The sequence below is a fragment of the Rousettus aegyptiacus genome, unplaced genomic scaffold, assembly GCF_014176215.1.
Source record: "Rousettus aegyptiacus isolate mRouAeg1 unplaced genomic scaffold, mRouAeg1.p scaffold_m13_p_4, whole genome shotgun sequence".
Lineage (NCBI taxonomy): Eukaryota > Metazoa > Chordata > Mammalia > Chiroptera > Pteropodidae > Rousettus > Rousettus aegyptiacus.
The window spans coordinates 157,122,231-157,142,679 of NW_023416307.1; the positions used below are offsets into that span (position 1 = coordinate 157,122,231).

At 57.7% G+C, this 20,449-nt stretch overlaps 2 protein-coding genes across 3 annotated transcripts in view; one reads left to right on the plus strand and one right to left on the minus strand.

The window, feature by feature from the left end:
- The window catches only part of POC1A (POC1 centriolar protein A), a 75,699-nt gene extending 69,834 nt beyond the window's left edge, over positions 1-5,865 (minus strand). The window contains exons 1-2 of one of the 2 annotated variants that reach the window (XM_036219156.1): positions 5,531-5,865; positions 814-974 (exon numbers count right to left, since the gene is read on the minus strand). The gene's annotated coding sequence lies outside the window, so the exon portion shown is untranslated. Of the gene's footprint in view, positions 1-813; positions 975-5,525 lie in introns of both variants that reach the window. The other variant, XM_016133166.2, reaches the window with a different exon arrangement.
- A 919-nt stretch (positions 5,866-6,784) lies between these two features.
- On the plus strand, positions 6,785-17,935 carry ALAS1 (5'-aminolevulinate synthase 1). The gene is made up of 11 exons (XM_016133188.2): positions 6,785-6,913; positions 7,818-8,041; positions 9,885-10,112; positions 10,844-10,993; positions 11,377-11,599; positions 12,371-12,555; positions 13,635-13,814; positions 14,145-14,309; positions 15,821-16,089; positions 16,728-16,890; positions 17,650-17,935. The coding sequence occupies exons 2-11, from the start codon at positions 7,843-7,845 to the stop codon at positions 17,808-17,810; spliced, it is 1,923 nt and encodes a 640-aa protein (XP_015988674.2). The 5' UTR covers positions 6,785-6,913; positions 7,818-7,842; the 3' UTR covers positions 17,811-17,935.
- The last annotated feature ends 2,514 nt before the right edge of the window (positions 17,936-20,449 follow it).

Below are 20,449 nucleotides of genomic sequence, written 5' to 3' on the forward strand. Positions count from 1 at the left end.
GGGAGCCGCCGGAACTGCTGACCCCTCCAGCCTCCCCAGGTCAGAGCAAAGTCCCAACGGACTTCGAAGGGGGCGGCTCAGGAAAGGGGAACCTGAGGGCCTGGTGGGACAGTGGCCGTTAGCTGGAGGGAAGCCCTGAGCTGGTGTCACAACCAGGCCGCTGCATGGGGCCGGATGGGCTCAGGAGGTTGGGCAAATGTCACGGCTGCCCTCCCCCCACCCCAGGGCCCCCTGGCTAGGTCAGGCACAGGCACCCTGCCTAAACCCCTCAGCTGGTGCTGAGCCCCAAGACTTCAGGGCTGTCCCCCAAGCCCGAGCCCAAAAAGAACAAGGTCTCTCTCTCGGCTGGCCCTCAGGGCCCCCTCAGTTGGGCTCGGACTGCCTTTGCTGCCCCCACGCCCCTTCCCACCAGCTACGCCAGCCTTGGGGACTTCAGTGAGGCCTGGAGGGCTTGGAGGCCTTCGGCTCCTCTTGACGCCTCCTCCCCAAGGTCCTCGAAGGCCTGGAGAGCCTGGCGCCCATCTTCTGGGTGCTGGCCACCTTGCTCATATTTTAGTCATAATAATAGCAATATAATGAGACGTATCCAACACCTCCTTGGTGCCGGGCTCGATGGGTGATATGTCCAACTTCCCATATTATAAAGCTTAGTGGCCAGAGCCGGTGTTGACCATGAGCACGGAGTCCCCAGCCCGGCCTGCTCCAGCTCCAGTCATCACCTGGAGGACCCCTTCTTGTCCTCAGGACTCACCTTGAGTGTCCCATCCTCAGGAGGCCTCCCCAGTCCCCAAATGAAGCGGTGCTGGTTCTTACCACGTAAACCACCTGTGCAAGCTCTTGCTCCAATGAGATCGTGTGTTTTCACGAGCTTATGTGTGCCATGCATCTGTCTCTCCGAGCAGACCGTCCACTCCGGGGACGCGGGACATCATCCGCCCTGTTGACCGCTGCCATCCCGGAAGCTGGCTCAACACCTGGTAAATAGTAGGTGCACGATTAACTATTTGATGAATGAATAAAGCTATTTATCCGTCCCTGAGAGCTACCTCTCTCCATCAAGGATCGGAGGCTGCTTATAAAAACACATGCGATTCACTGTGAGAGGAAAAGGAAGTTGGACGCATCTTTGATTTGACCTTCGACCTAGTGATTTCCTTTCTAAATATCCCACAGGAGCCCTCACCCGACGTGAGGAGGGATGTTTAAGGGTGTCTGCAGGAGTAACCTATTGGAAACCAGCGAGGAGCTGGCGAGGGGCTGGGCGCGTGGACCGCGGGCGGGGGTGCAGTGGAGTCGTACGCAGCCATAGAAAGGAAGGGCCCTCTGGTCAGTTAGGGAGTTCTTTCCAAGCTACGGTATTAAGTAAAAAGTACGAGGAGCAAACGCAGGGGTGTGTGCCTTCCAAGCACAGCCCTGGACGTGTAGCAAGTGATCGACATAAACGTTGAGTGAGTGGGATATTTCTGGAAGGCCCCATGAGACCTCGGGAAACATGACCGTGTCTTGGGAAGGACCTGGTTGGAGGGAATTTCTTGATTTACCCTGTCATACTATTCGTATTTCTCCATATACGAGTATTCTCTATTCAAATAAATAACTTTCCTCGTTATAAAGAATAGTAAGAATTCAGTGCTCACATGAAAATCTAGATGTGAGGCTTCTCTTGAAAATTGGGAAGAAGGGCTCAGCACCCCAGGCTGTGTTCCTGGTGGTAACAAGGGATGGAGCTGAGATATGGCTGCCCCTGAGGCCAGGACACCCACTGCCCCCTGCCCTCTGGCCCTTGCGGGCCTTGGGGCCGCTGCCGATCCCGGTTGCGTGCTGCATGGGGCCACGCCTGCTAGGTCTGTGGCCCAGGGAGCAGGGCCGGGGAAGCGTCCCCGAGGTGAAAGGGCTGCTATTTATTTGATTATCGCTCACAATGACTCCGAAGGCCACGGCAGATCCCGGCCAGTTCTAGGACTCAAGTTTGGCGTGTCACAATCTTGCCGGTCTTGCACAAGAATCCGTTGACCAGACGCCAGCAGGGCTCCAACCGTGTTTCCGGCCTCACCTTCCCCCACCCCGGCGTGAAGACTTTAAACCCAAAGGCAACCTCTGCACTGAGGAAGCCACCAGTGGCCGTTGGGAGACCTTGACCCAAGGATCTTGGCAAGGGCAAAGACGCATTGAGAGAGAAGCCGGGCCTAGCTCAATTCCTGACTCCAGCTCTGAACCTTTGGACAAGTTCCTTGTCCAAGCCTCAGTTCTCCCGCCTGAAGCCACGGCTAACATTGAGGGCGTGCGCTTTCCAGGTGCCGGTCCCTGGCCCAGGGTCTCACCAAGTCCTTGGGTCAACCTATGCGGGCTAAGTGCCTCAGTCAGGGTTCTCTAGAGAAACAGAACCAACTTGTCAGTATATATGGAGAGGAAGGCCGATCTATTTTAAGGAATCGGCTCACATGACAGTGGAGGCTAGCAGCCCTGAAGTTTGTAGGACGGGCCGGGCCAGAAGGCTGGACACCCAGGCGGGATTTCTGTTACTGCTTGTGGGGGAAGTCCCCTTCCCGGGACCCTCGGTTTTTGCTCAGGCGGCCTTCAGAGCTCTGAGGCTGACTGTATGAGGCCCACGCATGTTACCAAGGAAAATCTCCTTCACTTCAAGTCAACTTTAAGTGTGAATACTAATCATACATGCAAAATACCTTCATGGCAACATCTAGAATCTAACCGAGCAGTGGGCACCGTGGCCTCGCCAAGTGGACACACAGTGTTTAACGGTCCCTTGTCACGCACGAGGAAACTGAAGCTCAGAGAGGCTGTGCCAACTGTGGAAGGCCATGGAGCACATGGGGCGCATCTGGGAGGCGAACACAAGCACGCGCCGACCTCCCCCGTCTGCGCGCGGGCTGCGCCAGCGCCTCCGCGGGGCACGTGAGGGTCGGAGAGGAAACCGCGCAGAAGCACCTGGGCTCGCGCCCACGGCGGGGACAGAATTCAATGAGGCGGTGGCTATTACCACAGGAAAAGGTTGGCGTGGCTGCAGGAACGGGCAGGGGGCAGGAGGCCAATGAGCGTTGGAAGGTGATTAGAAAACCTACAGTTCCCTGGGGCTCCTTTCCTCCTTCCGGGCCCCCCAAGGGAGGGACGAGAAGGGCGGAAGGCCGCCTCCGCTGCCCCAGGTGCAGGGGAGATGGGGTTCTTGGAGGACTCTGGCCCCTGAGGCCGCGGCTGGCTGCCTGGAAATTCCTGGAAGTGGGTGACTTCCACAAGTTGCACTGGCTGGCTCCTAGGCTGGGCATGCCCCTCGGCCTACCCGGACAGGACCCATCACCCAGGAGAGAAACGCTTGTGCCTAGGCCTGAAACCCTTGACGCGGCCCCGGCCTCATGCCTCCCGCCTCCTGCTTCGACCCCCTGCGGTGGACACTACAAGGCAGAAGGCCGGCGGGTCGGCCGTGCCCCCCACTAGCTGCGTCACCGTGGGCAAGACGCTTAACTATTCTGAGCTTCTGCCCCGCCTATGGGCTGATCATTATGCTGACCTGCAGGGCTGCCGTGCACGCAAGCAAGGTGCCGGCCAAACGCGGGAGCGGGCCTGCTGCCGCCGTCCTTGCCCGCTGCGGCAGTGCCCTCCCCAGCGCCCCCGTCCACCCAGCACCACCCTCCCCCATGCCTCCTCCCCTCGTGCCAGCTCCCCCATGCCTGGGCAGAAGGGGTGCTGCTTAGGCCTTTAAACGCCTCCAGGACGAGAGAGAAATGAAGGCCGTCTCCTTGGTTGATAATCACATGGTTGGTAACAGCTGGGACTCTGGCCGCAAGGAACGATGCTGGCCCAAGGCCAAGGCCACAATGAGCACAAACATCTTTAAAACGGTCCTGTGTCCATCCGGGTTTCCTTGAGAGGAAGGCTGCAGGATTTCTTGCCTGGCGGACAGAGGTGGAAACTGAGGCCCAGAGGAAAGCAGTACGCTTGCCCAAGGCCCCTCAGGGAAGGGCACTGCCGAAATAGCCCCTGGGTCCCAGGGCTGGAGTTGACATTTTCCTTTTGCCTTGACCACTGGGCAGTTGCCGTGTGCAGCAGCCCCTGTCGGTGACGATGACGCGGCCTGGGGCCAGCGGAGAAGGCCGGCCCCAGCGTCATCCCCAGAATAGGACCTGACCTTGCCTGAACTCCGGCAGCTTGGCCTCCCCTGCCCAGGGCGATGAGTTTGTACTGCAGATCTGAGGGAGAGGTGAGGCAGGAGTGAGGGGGAGACAAGCGGGGGAGGGCTGGAGGGAAGGAAGAAGAAAGGAGAGGGGAGAAGGGAGAAAGAAGGCCGAAGCCAGGAGCGGGATCCCCACTCTGCCAGAAGGGGACCCACCCAGGCTCACTGCCGAGGGGAGGGGGGCACTCCCACCTCGCAGATGCAGAACCCGAAGCCCAGGGCACGGGGCAATTTGCCTCAAACCCCAGAGTCAGAGAGTGGCAGAGCTGGGATCACAGCTCATGGTTTTAGCCCTTGCCCGTCAAGGTTTCAAAGTGGAAACATCCAGGCAACAATTCCCAAAATGTGACTCCAAGATACCCCGCCCCACATTGCCAGGAGAGAGGCCTGGTTAAAATGCAGATCGCAGAACTGGAGCGTGTGGCCCGTGGGTGTGCATTTTGCCCAGTACCTTGGTGGTGGTCTTGAGCCCTGACACTGGGACTTCTGTAGCTTTTATGACCTTTCGAGTCTGACTTCCTGGCCCCACGTCCTAGCTGCACCCCTGCAGCTCAGCTGTCCCGGCTGACTCACACTGCTTCCCGGGACAGGCCCAGGCCCTTCGCGTGCAAGGCTCACCCACCAGTCTCCCAGCCCCATGCAGAGCCACCCGTCCAGCCAGTACTTCTCCTCTGGAAGCTTCCTGGTGGCTAGGATCCCCCTCCTCCAGTGTCTGTTGGAGTAACAGCCACCTCCTCCATCTGCAATTGTTTACAACATCCTTTTTCATTAGCCCTGTGAGTTTGCTTCGCTTCCCCGCCTTCCCCTTTATTAAACAGGAAACTCCCAGTGGGCTGGAAACTTGTTGGTTTAAACAATTAAGCCTCCAAAATCCATGACTTCACCTGACCCTCCTGCCAACCGTAGGTGGCAGGGCTGGGAGAACTTGACAATGAGGAAACCAAGCCTCGGAGAGGTTGTGGCCCACTCAAGGGCAAATGAGAGTCAGTACCAGGTTGGAAATCCCAGCCAGCTCCAAATTCCAGTTCTGCTCTGCTTTGCCTCTGGTCAAACAGCCCTGAGAGGCAGGCAGAACAGGGATTATGATCCCTTCACTCAGATAAGGAGAGTGAGGCCCGGAGATGGGTGTTCAACACCATCTTTACCTCATTTCTACTCCTAGCTGTAGTTGGGTCTGAGTCCAAGTGTCGACCTTTCTCTTGACCCCCTCAGGCTGATGGGTACTGCCCTGAGCCCCTAAGTAGGATGAACTCCCAGGCCAAAGTCCTCATCCTGGGCCCCTGGACTGTCCCCAGTGCCACTCCGGACCCAGATGCCTTCTCTGCGAATGACGACTCACCTTACCTGTTGCAGCTGGCAGGAGACTCAGAGAATTGAGAAGTACCTTAATACACCTTGGTCACCATCACTCTGGACTCAGGCCCTCTTACTAATGCCCAGCTAAGAAAGGAGCGACCCGAATGGCTCTTTTTCCAAGTGGAAGGTAGCTCTGAGCTTCACCCAGGCCCAGCCCAGCCCAGTCCAGTTAAGGTAGGAAGGGTGTGGAGCAAGGAGGCCAGATCCACGTCCCCACAGGGGTGGTCAGAGGGAGGCTCAGAGGAGGCCTGGCCCAATTCTCAACTCTGGGACAGAGTCAGAGCCACGGCTGGTGCCCAGGGTGGCTGGCAAGGGACTCTGGAGAGCCCGTGGTGGAAAGTAAAAATAATAATGCCTATGTGTCCAATCCTAACTATGTGTCAGGCTCTGTGTTTCTGCCACCCCACCCACAACCCCACCCCCCGCCAACCGGGTCCCCGGTGCTGGATTCCATTCATACTGTTCCTTCCTTGCATCAGGGTAAGTCCTCTCATCTGTGCCAGAAAGTGCCACAGCTGGGTCTCCTTCTACTTCTGCTCCTCCTTCTGAGAGGACCCCACCCCCCAGCCCACTGTGCATCAGCCCTGTGGTCACGCCATCCTGGGGCAACCCAGCTCCGCCTCCTCCAGGAAGCCCTCAGTCACAGCCTTGAAAGCAAGCTGGACAGGGCGGATTCTGCTTAAGACTCTAGTGGAAACCCGTTGTTTCTCCTCCCTCCTCTCTGTCCAAGCCACGGTTTTTAGAGCCCTATAACCACCCTCCACCACACACACCCCCACTCCCCGGGGGCATTGGTGGCATTTCCCCTCACTGCCCTTTCATGTTTCAGGACGCGGGCCTAGGGTTCTGAAGCACAGTAGTTAGTGGGGAAGCGGCAAGGAGATGCGGGAGGAAGTCACTGTCATCCGTCCAGGCAGAGAGGACTCTTCCGGACTCTGACCTGCTCCCGGTCCCCTCTCCCAAACCCCAGGAAGGCAACCAGCCGGGCCCTGGGTCCCCGAGGGGAGGTTCTCCCCGGGGAAGTGGGCATAACTGAGACCGGAGGGAGCATGAGAACAGGGGTACGAGGGGAAGCGCCGTCCGCCGGCTGCCCCGCCCGGCCGACGACCCCGGGAGGCCGGGTCGCGCCCGGCCGCTCCGGCTCCCACGGAGCCCACGCCGGCTCGGCCTCCCAGGGCGCGGCGCGCCTGCGCAGAGGAGCCAGCGCCCAGGGCGCATGCGCAGCGGCGCCTCCCGGGGTATATTAGGACGTCGGCGGCCGTGGCCTGAGGCTTCTCGCGGGCAAGGGCAAGCGCCTGGTTCGACTCGTCGGCTTGGCTACCGGTCGCCGCCGCTGTCGCCGCCGCCGCCTCCGCAGAGCTCCCGGCGCAGGTGAGGGCCCGCGCCCTGGCCCCCCGCGTGTCCCGCCCGCCCGCTCGCCGCGCCGTTGGGACCCCATCCCCCACCGCCCCGGTCACCTGCCGCCATGGGGGTCAGCGTCCTTCTCCCAGACCTTTTGCCGGCTCGGCCGCCTCCGTTTCCCCAACGCGGACCGCTCCGGACTTTCCCCGTTTAACGGGCCGCTTTAGGGTTCCCTCCTCATACCCTGCCTGCTATTCCCGAGCCCTCCGACCCCCGCCCCCCACCTTCCGCCAGCCCCAGAGCCCTGGATCTTGAAGCCCCCGCCCCTCCGCAGTCGGCCCCGACAGCGCTTCGCCTGGTACCCCTGTTCTCAGGCTCCCTCCGGTCTCAGTTATGCCCACTTCCCCGGGGAGATCTTCACCTCGGGGACCCAGGGCCCGGCTGGTTGCCTTCCTGGGGTTTGGGAGAGGGGACCGGGAGCCGGTCAGAGTCCTGAAGAGTCCTCTCTGCCTGGATGGATGACAGTGGCTTCTTGGCGAGCCTCGCTTCGCCACCTGGGTGTGTGCTAACATGTATCTGCATTGTGCATCTTCCCCCCAGGAGCCTCCTACCTCCCAAACCTGTTCCCAACTTGTCCCTCATTGTCCCACCCTTTGGGATATTAATCATCAGTATTTCATTTGATGGAATTGCTTTGCCGGTGCCGTCGTATAGAGCTGGGAATTGAAGAAGTTAGTGACCTGGGTGGGGCGCGGTCACCATTCCCAAGTTGGTTCCCATATCAGTGCTGTTATTAGATGTGTTGGCGTGAGACTCGTGAGTATCCTAGAGTCCCCTTGCTATAAACTGCAAGTGACACCGGAACTCAATGACTTTGCATTAGTATTTGCCTGATTATTAACAAGAGTTGATGTCACTTGTCATCTTTCTGCAGGATCAGTGCACCTCCCGGCCAGGACATGGAGACTATTGTTCGCCGCTGTCCGTTCTTATCCCGAGTGCCACAGGCCTTTCTGCAGAAGGCAGGCAAATCTCTGTTGTTCTATGCCCAGAACTGCCCTAAGATGATGGAAGTTGGGGCCAAGCCAGCCCCTCGGTCCCTGTCTACTTCAGCAGTGTGCTGCCAGCAGATCAAAGAAACCCCTCCGGCCAATGAGAGTGAGTGTCATTAGTGGAAGCTTTTGGCTTTTAAGGTTGCGATTTTTTTTTTTTCCTTCTTTTCAAAATTATTTTTTTATTGTAAAATGCACATAACATAAAACTTACCATCTCAGCCATTTTTAGGTGTGCAGTTCGGTGGCGGTAAGTGCATTGATGTGCAGCCATCACCACGGTCTGTCTCCAGAACACTTTCCTCTTGGAAAACTGAAACTCTGTCCCCAGTAAACCGTAATTCCTCAGCCCCCTTCGCCAACCTCTGGCAGCCACCACGCTACTGTCTGTCCCCATGGATTTGACTGCTCTAGGAACCTCACAGAAGCGAAATCGTACAGACTTTGTTAAAGGAAGATTGTTTAACCCCTGTAGCTGTATTTTGTATAGAAGTTTTTAGTTTTTAATAGAGATGTTAAAGGTGGATTCAGCTCTGGTCTGCATTTGCTAGGAGAGGATGGAGGTTTTCAGATTCCGCTTAATCCTAGAGAATAATTTATCTTGCAGGCTCTGTTAGGTGTGATCTCTGGGTGTGGTCTTGTAAGAAAGGAATGTTTTTCTTTAAGTGAAAAGGATTTAGTCCTTTGTAGGATTTTATTTCCTCTTACCCTTGTTCAGGAGTTATTTATTTTTCTACTGAACAGTCTGTCCCCAGCAATAAAGGAGCAGTTGAGTAACTGGGCTTGTCCACTTGATAGACGACCATGCAACCATTACAAATGATACTCACAAACTATTTGCTAGCTTAGGCAGACCTTTATAGTGAAAAAATAAATAGGCATCTACTGAATTAAGAAAAACTTTTTTAAAACCTGTACTTGGGGAAAAAAAGATAATGGACCAAGATGTCTGCAGTGTTGTGTGGTGAATGATAGAACTCTTTTATATTTTTCTAGACTTTGTACAATGACTATATTGAATGAAGTGAATGTCAAAGCAATTTTTTGACTTTCCTTTATGAGAGATTTTTATGGAAAGTGTATTACAACACCTTACCCAAGTCGTAGGATAGGCTGGCCTATGACTCACCAGAGTTCTCCAGAATGATGAAGAAAGACTTTTCTAGAAGGAATGTGGATGAATTCACTCAAGGGGAGAGGGCAGTCATTGTAACTAGAAGGGTGATTACCAGCCTGCTGCGTGGAGTCCGTGTGGAGTCAGTGAACTTCAGCGATGCATTTAGATAAGAAAGACGAGCTGTGTGCATGGGATACCCCTGTGGTTTCCCTTAGCATGCTAACAACCTGAACTCTATCGGACAACAATCTAAAGACTTTAACTTTTTGCCTAATTTCTTTTGTTGAGAAGAAAACCAGTAGTGTATGTATTAAGAAACACCAAGTTTCTTTGCCAAGAATCTGTTTATTTGAATAAATGTGCTATATACCTGAAACTATAGTTTAATAAAAATGTTTTTTTTTAAAAAAAAAAATCCATTCAGAAAATATTAGCAAAGAAAAATATTGTATGAACACTTCCATTTACCTTGAGAGTGTGTTCTCTCATGAAACCTGCTGAATGTACTTGGGGTAGATTTACTGGAAATAATCCAACTCAAAAACCCTGGGCTGCCTGAAACTAGAAAATAACTACTTTTCGGATATATAAATGAGAAATGTTATGGGTTTTAGAGGTGGCTGGACTGTGCCTGTTAACTTCAGAGGAGCAGGGTTTCTAGTGAGGCAGATAAGGAAACTTGCTAAAATAGCAGAACCTGATAAAAGTTTGTGTCTGGAGTGGAGGGAAGAGTAAGTATAAGTCCGTCTTTCGGACAATTGAGAGAGAAACGAGGTTTTCCTGCATGCTGTGCATCCAGATCTGATGCTTCCATCTTTCCGTTTGTCCCCAGAGGCCAAAACTGCGCAGGGCGAGGGTCCGCTGGCCCTGGATGGACCCCGGCAGGCTTCGGAGGGCACGCAGCCCCCCTCTGGACACCCCTCCCCTGCCACGGGCCAGGGCGCCGCAAGCAAGTGTCCTTTCCTGGCAGCGCAGATGAGCCAGGGGGGCAGCAGCGTCTTCCGCAGAGCCAGCCTGGAGCTCCAGGAGGATGTGCAGGAGATGCACGCCGTGAGGAAGGGTGAGCAGGCGGCACGGGCGGGGGGCACGCGTGGCCACGTCCTTGTCCTTTGGACCCTTAGATTTGTGCACGAGCCATTACTCGGGCAGCACTGTGTGAACGCCCTCCTCCTCCAGGGCCAATGAGGAAGGGCCCTGAGGAGTCAGCACCTGTTGCACAACATGGGACTTTCTGGTGCGTGGGAAGTGTCCAGCTCGTACAGTAACTGCTTCGGTTCTGAAAATACCTTGCGGGCATAAGCCATTAGCGGCCCCCCTGTGGCTCCCCCCCCCCCCCGCCCCCCAGCATCTGGAGGAATAAAAGGGAAAGTGTGACTGCCTCAGGCGATGGTCTTGGGATTCTCAGGCTGAGTGACTTACTGATGGTTATTGAGTGGCAGCTCTAATCCCCATTGTGGCTGTGTGCGTGGAGCACCCACGGTCCCTGAAAACAGCCCTGGCAGAGAGGATGCGTTTGTTTTCTGTGAAGAAAACTGAGATCACGGTCGGGGGTGGTAGGGCACGGAAGGCATGCCAACCAGCTCGCCAGCTTCGGACGTGGATGTTCATGGAAGCTGCCCGGCAGCTCCGACCTTGGCCATGACAGTGACTGAAAGGGAGGAGGACAAGCGTCGTGCACTCAGTGACGGCTCACTTGGGTCACGATTGGCTTTTCGTGTCCGCCGTTTGTGACAACGTGTCGGGAAGGTGCCACGGCCTGCGGACTGACTTGGCCCCTTTGCCTGATTGCAGAGGTCGCCCAGAGCGCGGCGTGCCCCGCTGTGGCCAGCGCGAAGGCCGACGGAGCGGAGCCGGGCGGACTGCTGAAGAGCTTCCAGGACATCGTGCGCAAGCAGAGGCCGGAAAGAGTGTCCCATCTTCTTCAGGACAACTTGCCAAAATGTACGTCTCTTTGCCTGATGCAGGAGAGAGGTCATAACTTAAACGTACATCAGATTAAACGTAAACTCGCACTGAGGCGTGGATTGAAGGCCACGTCCCTTCCCGATGCCGTAGGTGTTCTGGGCTGTAGTAAATGCAGCGCCTGCTGGTACCCTGCCTTCCCTCGGCACCCGCCGTCCCCACACGGGGCCTGTGCTAAACCCTTGACATGCACAGTCTCAAGATGAGGACCTGCAGTAACTTGCCCAGATCAAGGTCTCATTAATTTGCCCAGAATCTCCTGCTGCTAAGCAACCGGGCTGGGGTGGGGACCCAGGTGTTATGCCGAAGCCCAGATGTGCTGCTTAACCAGCAGACTGTCCCGTCTTTTGTTTGGTTTTTAGCCATTTCCACTTTTCAGTATGATCATTTCTTTGAGAAGAAAATCGATGAGAAAAAGAATGACCATACCTATCGAGTTTTCAAAACTGTGAACCGGAGGGCGCACCTCTTCCCCATGGCGGATGACTACTCGGACTCTCTCATCACCAAGAAGCAGGTGTCAGTCTGGTGCAGCAATGACTACCTGGGGATGAGTCGCCACCCACGGGTGTGTGGGGCCGTCATGTGAGTAGCCCTCCGCTCCCACGCGCCAGCGACGTGACGGAGGGACACGCGGACGGCTCACAGGGCTGCGTCTCCTGCGGGGGCGTCCGGCAGCCAACGCGCGCTCTGCGAGTTACGGTTCTTTGCCTTGAAACGTGGCAGCAGGCGACGTAGAGAAACGACTGTGCACGTGGTCGGCGGAGCGTCTCTCCGTGTGAGGGTCCGCGTGTGCGGGTTCCCTGAGCGCCCGTCGGCCCACTGCCCGCCACGCCCCGGTGAGCGTGGCTGCGGCTGGAGAGGCTCCCAGCCAGCAGCACTGGAGACGAAGCTGCTCCAGGAGGACGTTCAGAAGGATGGGCGAGCTCGGCACCCACGGCCCGCAGGGCGCGGCTGGGGTGCCTGGGGCAGCTGCTTGCCAAAGTCTCCAGGGAGGCGGAGGAGGGCCCCTCAGGTGTGACGACAGTGACGACAGTGACGTTAAGACACTGGTTCGCAAGGTGTCCCACTGAGAGCGATGTGTTGTTGCAGAGAGGGGGGTGTGTCAGAGGAAGAAACCTTCCTAAGGTGACTCGGCTAGTGCTGAGCGCCCAGGCGAGGTTACGCGAGCTCGCTCCTGGCGATGCCGCGGGTGTTGCGGCCCTGCGTCGCCACCTTCTCCCGTGTGGTCTGAAGATGAGGTCCGTCGAAGCCTCTGCCCCAGGCTGTGCAGTGAGACGTCCTGGGTCCTCGGCGAGGGACGGCTCCCGTAGTGTTCAGAACACGAGACTTATTTTCTGCCTTTTTTTTTTTTAGGGACACTTTGAGACAGCATGGTGCTGGAGCTGGTGGTACCAGAAATATTTCCGGAACGAGCAAGTTCCACGTGGACCTGGAGCAGGAGCTGGCCGACCTCCACGGGAAGGACGCGGCCCTCCTGTTCTCCTCGTGCTTCGTGGCCAACGACTCGACCCTCTTCACTCTGGCTAAGATGATGCCCGGTGAGCGCCCGAGGGCTCTGGGGTTTCTCGGTGGTGCAGGCGTCCCCTGGTTTCCGCTTTCTGTGGTTTCAGTTACCCGAGGTCGCTGTGGTCCAAAAACACTAAATGGAAAATTCCAGAAATTATTAATTTTAAATGGCGCACCATGTCGAGTCGGGTGATGGACTCTGTCCCGTCCCGGGACGTGACTCATCTCTCTGTCCAGCGTATCCACGCCCCCACCCGTTAGTCAGTAGCCATCCGGGTCGTCAGATCAGCTGTCACGGTTTCGCAGTGCTTGTGTTCAAGTCACCCTTTTACTTAACCGTGGTCCCAAAGCACAAGAGTGGTGATGCCGACGGTCCAGGTATGCCGAGGAGAAGCTACAGAGGCTTCCGTTAAAGGAAGAGGCGAACATTCTTGACCTAAACACAGATGTACACCGAGGTGTCTTAGCTCCCTGGTGAGAACAGCTCTATCTGTGAAACTGCCTGATTTGTAAACTGTATCGCAGGTACCTATGTGTAGGAGAAAAGTTTATACAGGTTTCGGTACTGAGGTACTGTCCACGGTTTCCGGCACCCAGTGAGGGTCTTGGAGCATGTCCGTGGCAGATGACGGGGGGCTCACTGTAACAAGAACCCCAGTGACGAGGCTTGTCAGAAACGCTCGGACGCAGTGCCACTGTCTGAAGTGAGCGTGAGCGCTGCGTGCGCATTATACGTTCCAGGGAACGTCGCACCAATGCTGAGTCCGCGTCGAAGGGCTTGTCCTTCGCGGGTCGCGTCAGATGTTTTGAATTCGAAGAAAACCCTGGAAAATTCTCTTCATTTCTTACTCATTTGTAGTTACCTTGTGACGGGGTTTGGCGTGAGGCGGCTAGATTTAAAAGCAGACGGGTTGCCGGCCGCAGCGTTGCTCTGTGCCGCGGGCCTTCTCAGAGGAGCAGCGCTAGCTGCCCTGCCAGCAAGAGGCTGGCACGTGGCGTCAGGGAACTATGGGGCAGAGGCGGCATCTAGAGCCAAGTCTGCTGCCCCTGACTGTCTGGGACGTGGGTGGTCTTCGGTGCGGACGCCGTAAGTAACACTTCTGTGTGCCAGGCTGTGAGATCTACTCCGATGCGGGGAACCACGCCTCCATGATCCAAGGGATTCGCAACAGCCGAGTGCCAAAGTTTGTCTTCCGCCACAACGATGCCGGCCACCTCAGGGAGCTGCTGCAGAGGTCAAGCCCTGCGGTCCCCAAGATCGTAGCATTTGAGACTGTCCACTCAATGGACGGTAAGTCTAAAGAGAGGCCACTTTGAATCTTTAAATGAAAAACTGGGCTTCAGGTCTTAAAAAGTGTTTTATTTTGTTTCTGCAATTTCTTTTCACCTTCTGCTAGGATTTTGTAATTGGTAGACGTTGTGTAGATTTGGGAAAATGTAGATTTTCTACCCTGGTTTTTACTAGACTCTAAGATCCCAGGATAACCCAGAAACTGGAAGAAGGTCACTTTTTCCCCAATAATAAAAATAATACCCTAGAATGTAAGTCGTTTTGTTCTGACGTTGACAACAAATTTCTGCAATGTCAGGCACTTCAGAGCGGTCTGTGGTCTTTCCTCAGGGGCCGTGTGCCCGCTGGAGGAGCTGTGCGATGTGGCCCATGAGTTTGGAGCCATCACCTTTGTGGACGAGGTCCATGCAGTGGGGCTGTACGGGGCTCGAGGCGGAGGGATTGGCGATCGGGACGGAGTCATGGCAAAAATGGACATCATTTCTGGAACACTTGGTATGTATACTCTGCACATTCTGTAATCTTCACCTAAATCCCATTGTTCTAACAAGGCCAAGGATTAAGTGGCCTAACCGGAAGCAGGTGAGGCACGTGTGCAGCCCAGGCCACTTTTGGGGTGAGTCTTGTTTCTCGGTGAGTGGTGGCACAGCTCAGAATCCCTCGAATTGCAGTAACAGCCCGACACACTGAAGCACCATGTGCCGGCATCTGAGCTCCTTCAGACGTAGCCGTGGCTCTAGCTCCATGCCCTGGCTACGGCCTTCCCTCTCTGCGCCTCAGGTCGTCCCCCCGTGTCCAGGACAGGAGTTCCAGAGCCGGTCCCCCAGAGCGGCGGGCGGGACCTGCAGGTTTAGGCGCTGCGATGCGCTGAGCTCTGTGCCTGCCGGTGGGAGCCGGACTGGGGAGCCATGCTGCCTGCAGGGGCAGGTGCTGCCTGATGGCTCGCTGGCCGTGTGACCTTGGCCACTGCCTAGCCAGTCTGCCCTCAGGTTCTCTATCAGTGTAATAGTGGTAATGTTGGACCTACCTCGGGTTTTGTGGAGAAGGTAAAGTTTTCTTTGCTCGTGAGACTCTAAAGAGATGAAAATGTAAATTGTACAAAATCGAGGATTTCAATTAGCAAGGCAGTGGGAGGCCCATGTCGCAGTTGGCTACAACGCCAGTTACAGCCTGCACTTGGTAAAGGCAGGGCAGGCCGAAAAGGGCGTCCTCCAGCTCCGCCGGACGTTGGACCAGTGCAGTGGGCAGCTGGGGCTCCCAGGTTGGAGCCCTCCTGGGGGCGCCGTCACTGAGGGGGAAGGAGCTGGAGGCAGGAATTTTCCACTGTGAGAGCTTATACCAACCCAAGCCTGCATGGGACTTGAACAGGAATATTCGTTACAGACATAACGTTAAGATTTCGGGAGGACTCTTCTGGAGCCACTAATCCTGAAACTTGAGATACTGATTATATAAGGGACTTAAGAGAATTGAAAAATGAGGCTGGTCCTACATCAGCCCTAACAGGTTTTGTATTTATCTGACAAAAGCTGATTATCAGTGTTCCATTTACAGAGGATCATGTTACCGTGTTTACAATAGTAAATAACACCAGTCACAGCAGGAAATTGTGATGTCTTAGCTGGGTGACATTTCAGCCTCAAGAGGCATGCTCGGGGTGCAGGGACAGTTTGGGCAGCACGCCCAGCCCGTCCCAGAGACCTCGCACAGTGGGGGGCGTGGGAGCAGTGCCGGCCCGCTGGCCCGGGCAGCCTGGGCGGGAGGCGGCCGCTGAGATCCAGGCACACCGGGACAGGTCACTCGGGTGTCCGTACACCTACGTTTCGGTCTTGGCCAGACATCAGCTTAGCCATGTGGTGTTGGGCGGGACCCTTCAACAAGCTTCCTCAGTGTGTCCCCGTTTCCGAGGCGTGCGGGCCTCGCTTGCCGCAGCCCGGCCTCGCCGCACCCCGCGCCTCGCTGTGCAGCCCGGGGCCGCCGCGGCAGTGAACGCCGTCTCCCCCCAGGCAAAGCCTTCGGCTGCGTCGGAGGCTACGTCGCCAGCACCCGCCCCCTGGTGGACACGGTGCGCTCGTACGCGGCCGGCTTCATCTTCACCACGTCGCTGCCGCCCATGCTGCTGGCCGGGGCCCTGGAGTCCGTGCGGGTGCTGAAGAGCGCCGAGGGCCGCGCGCTGCGCCGCCAGCACCAGCGCAGCGTCAAGCTGCTGCGGCAGATGCTCATGGACGCCGGCCTCCCGGTGGTGCACTGCCCCAGCCACATCATCCCCGTCCGGGTGAGGGCCTGGGCGGGAGGGGGGCCCGGGGGCGGGGCCTGCGCTGCGAGCTGCCCCGCTGTGCTGCGCGGGCCTCAGGCCCTGCCGCGTGTCCGCCTCTGGCCGACCCCACAGTGAGCGAAGCCTTTGCACGGAGCGGGCGGGGCGACTGCCCCCTCCACCCGCCCCCTGACGGGAAACACGGAGCTTGTGTCTGGAAAGCTCCGGAAGCCCGCGCTGAGCGCGCGTTCAAGTGCGCCTTCCTGTTCGGTTGGTTTTGAAATAGGTCGTGCCTTTTCCTCTGCACGTGGCCACCCTGTTGGTGTCTCCACTGCTGGTGATGATAAAGCTGGTGTCACCAAAGCTGCCTTGGTCCCTGGGGTAGACACATACCTGGCTTTGAGGACCATCTGGTGTCAGCTGCGGTCTCGGAACCGCGCTTTGCCCACGCGAGCCCGGGCGGGAAGCCACCGACATCCGCTTCCCACGGGCTCTGGCCCCGCTCGTCTGTACTGAGCAAAACCGGACCCTCTACAGCGACAGGAGTTGGGCAGCGCTCTGCCGCTCCAGCCTGAGCCTCATGGCCACTGGGTGTGTCAGAATCTCCACCAGGAGCTAGCCCGTCCCGCTCTGAGCTTACCTCTTGTCACCAAACTCAGGTTGCAGATGCTGCTAAAAACACTGAAGTCTGTGACCAGCTCATGAGCAGACACAACATCTACGTCCAGGCCATCAACCACCCCACGGTGCCGCGGGGGGAGGAGCTGCTGCGCATCGCCCCCACCCCGCACCACACGCCCCAGATGATGAGCTACTTCCTGGGTGAGTGCCCGCCCCGCCGGGGACTGGGGAGCAGCCGCCCTCGCGGTGTTTATGCGTGAATTCAGGGACGTTGGAGTTTGCCTTTTTCTCCTCCAAGCAACTGAGAATGCGCTCAGATGGTACAGAACTCCCAAAGACATTTAGTTTGATTCGCTGCCGGAGGGCGCAGAGTCACGTTGGAAGCTCCCGGGCGGCCCTGACCCAGCCCCACGCCTGACCCCTTCTGGCGAGAGCGGGGCCGTGGCAGGCTGCTCTGGGTGGAGAGCAGCTTAAGACCGTGACCGGTGTATTTTAGGGATCCGCTGTTCAGTATTTTCAGGCCACGGTTGGCTGTAGGGAACTGCCGGCACGGAAGGGAAGCCCGCGGACGCGGGGGGACGCCGTGCCTGGCGTGTGGCCGTCCCCGCTGTCCGCGTGCAGAGCACGTCGTCACCCCCAGAGAGAGCGCCCGTCAGCGGCCGCTCCCGTTTCCTCTCCCCGCCCCTGGCGCCCGCCGCTCCACTCCGTCTCGGGGGGGGTTGCTGGACTTTGCGTTCCGCCCCCGGGACCCACGCGGCTGTCCCGTGGTCGGCACTCGTTTCCGTGGCACGGATGGCCCACGTTTGTTTGTTCATCCACGGATGGACGAGTAGCTTGTTTGCCCTTTCTGACTTGTTGCACTGCTGCAGACGCCCACGCCCAGGTCTTTGGGTGGACGTGCGTTTCCTTTTCTCTGGGCATATACTCCTTTTAATTTTTACAAACCGTCTGTCCTCACAGAGAACCTGCTGGCCACGTGGAAGCGAGTGGGGCTGGAACTGAAGCCGCACTCGTCAGCCGAGTGCAACTTCTGCCGGAGGCCGCTGCATTTCGAAGTGATGAGTGAGCGGGAGAAGTCCTTCTTCTCCGGCATGAGCAGGCTGGTGTCCGCTCAAGCCTGAGCGTCGCGCCCGCCCTTACTGGGCCCGACCCCAGGCCACGTCGTACGCGGTCTCCAGGACTGTCTATGTACAAATTAAATTAAATTAAATTTTAAGCAAGAATAAAAGTGTAGTCCTAAAATAAATTCTGTGTAGAGTGATGTGTCCTCCTGTTATTGGCTTCTGAATCAAAAAAGTCATTTTTCTTCATCCCTGTAAGTTTGGTACGTACTGCCGAGATGCATAAACATATGCTCGGACCCTGCTGGAATGGAGGGCCTCCCCCTGCTCAAACCCAGCTCAAGCCCGCCGCATCTGGGGGCTCCCCAGCTGCACCCCAGGAACTTAGTTCTGACAGAAGTCCCAGCACGGTGGCAACCAGTTTGGCTTTAATTCCTCACCGCAGACAGACGGGCCGGCAGCGGGACCCCCGGTCCCGCAGCTGCCGCCGTGACCTCGCACTTCCTGTGAGAGCCTGGCAGGCAGGGGACCAGCCTGTCACCGCCACCAAGCCCTCACTCTGCCCCCTCCCCCGCGCACATTCTTGCAACCATCTCTCCGTCTTCTGTCACGAGTCGTGACCCCGCCTGCTCGCCCCCGCCGGCCCGCAGCAAAACTGTGTCACCTGTCTTAAACTAACCCAGCTTCACGTGTCCTTCAACGGAGGACTGGACAAGGGAGAGGCGGTACAGATACACACGGGAACGTGAGCCATAAGGAGAATGAAATACCGCCACGGCAACGACATGGATGGCGCTCGAGAGGATCGTGCCGAACGAAAAAGACGGAAAAGGGCAAGAACCATATGATTCTGCTCACGTGGGACACAGAGCAACGAAAGAAAGGACAGCAGTATCCCGGTCACCAGAGGGAGCGGAGATGGGGCCGGAGAGAGAGGGCGAAGGTCAGATGCAGGGCGACGGAGGGAGCCTAGACTTCGGGTGGGAAACACAGTGTCATGTACAGACAAAGTCGTACACCTGGAAGTTATATAAGGTTATTAACCAATAGTACTCCAATCAATTAAACAACCAGGCTCTCCCTCGGCCCCCTTTCTAGCCGCCATTCTGCCTCTTCTGCTGGCCTTTGGTCCCTGTCCCCTCTCGAGCCACTCTCTTCTATGTCTTGCTGTCTGTGGCCGGTTCTGGTTTTCTGCCGTCGAACACACACCTTGAGCCACACGGGCCCAGAGGGGACCCTGAGTCTGCCCACCCCGCCCCTACCTGTCGTCACCCACCCGGTCACCCCGGCGTCTCGTGAGGAGGTCAGCTGCTGGTTGGTCCCTCGCGTGAGACTGTGAGCGAGTCCTGTGAGTGCTACCTCTGAGGCACATCTCAGGCCAGGCCACCTCCATGGCGACCACCCCGGTCATGCCGCCATTCAGGCACCTGTCTCGGCCTCAGCCCCACACAGTGGCCCGAGAGCTTTTACAAATAGAAATCACACCAGGTCTCTCTCTTGCAGAAAATGCTGCTGAGTTTTGCAGTCACACTCATTGACCTCTAGGCTCCCCGCACAGGCCGACGGGGTCTTTGGGACCGCGTCCCCCCTCGTTGCTTCACCTCGTTCCACGGGCTGGTGCACGCACCTGGGCCTCAGCGCTCCGGGCCCTGGTGTTGGCCGCTGCCTCTCGGCCTGGGTGTTTCTGCCCCAGACCGTGGCGTGGCTCGCACACGGGGCCCTGAGGAGACCGTGCCTGGTGCCGGGGTGAGGCAGCCCCTCCCGCCGAGTGGGCCTTCAAAGCACCTGTCGCCACCACTACGACTTCTCCTTATCGACCGTGTGCCCTTTCGTGCCTCCAGTGGCCGGCGCGGTCCCTGACACACGGGCGCTGAGCACACGTGGGCAGATGAGTGGCGGGGGCTGTCTCTGCTCGGGCGGCTGGGGCAGCAGACACCGGCTCCTCACGGTCCCGGAGGCCGGGAGCCCAAGGCCTACTGCTGGCAGCTCGGGCCCTCCGCGAGAGCCTCTTCCCGGCTTGCGGACAGCCGCCTGCTCGCCGGGGCACCAGTGCACGTGGCCTTTCCTCGGTGCGTGCATGTGGGGAGATCGCCCCCCATTTTCTTGTAAGGCCACTAGTCACTCCTGAGGATCGCACACGGCCTCGTCTAAATCGAATGACCTTCCAAAGGCCCCACCTTCAACTGCCATCACATTGGGGTTAGGACCTCAACATACGAATGAGGGGGGACATACACATTCACCCCATAACAGGGAGCAGTGATGACATCCGAGCCCACGTCGGCGAGCGTGGGGGAGACCAAGCGAACCGCTCGGCCTCGCCTCCCACTCTCAGCCCTAGAAAGGGCAGCCGAGCTGCCTGCCGCCTGGACGTGGCCGTGGGGCGCCGCTGCCCCCGGCGCTGGGAGTGGCCGGGCGCACACACCTCGCCAGGCCGGCCGAGTCCGGGTCCCATCAGATAAAGCCGCCCGCGCAGCAGGCGCGAGGGGCATTACGCCACTTCGGTCCCGCCGCGTGTGCCTTGCTGCTCAGGAAGCAGGCCGCGCCCGCTCCCCCGGCTCCGTCCCTCGCGGTCCCACGCCCGCCACTCCCTCGGCTCCGTCCCCTTCCCATGCCACTTGCCCCTCCGCCTTCCTTCTCACGACACTCGGAGCCGGCGAGGTGCCAAGGCCGCCGGCTTCGCTTTCTCCTCGCTGCCA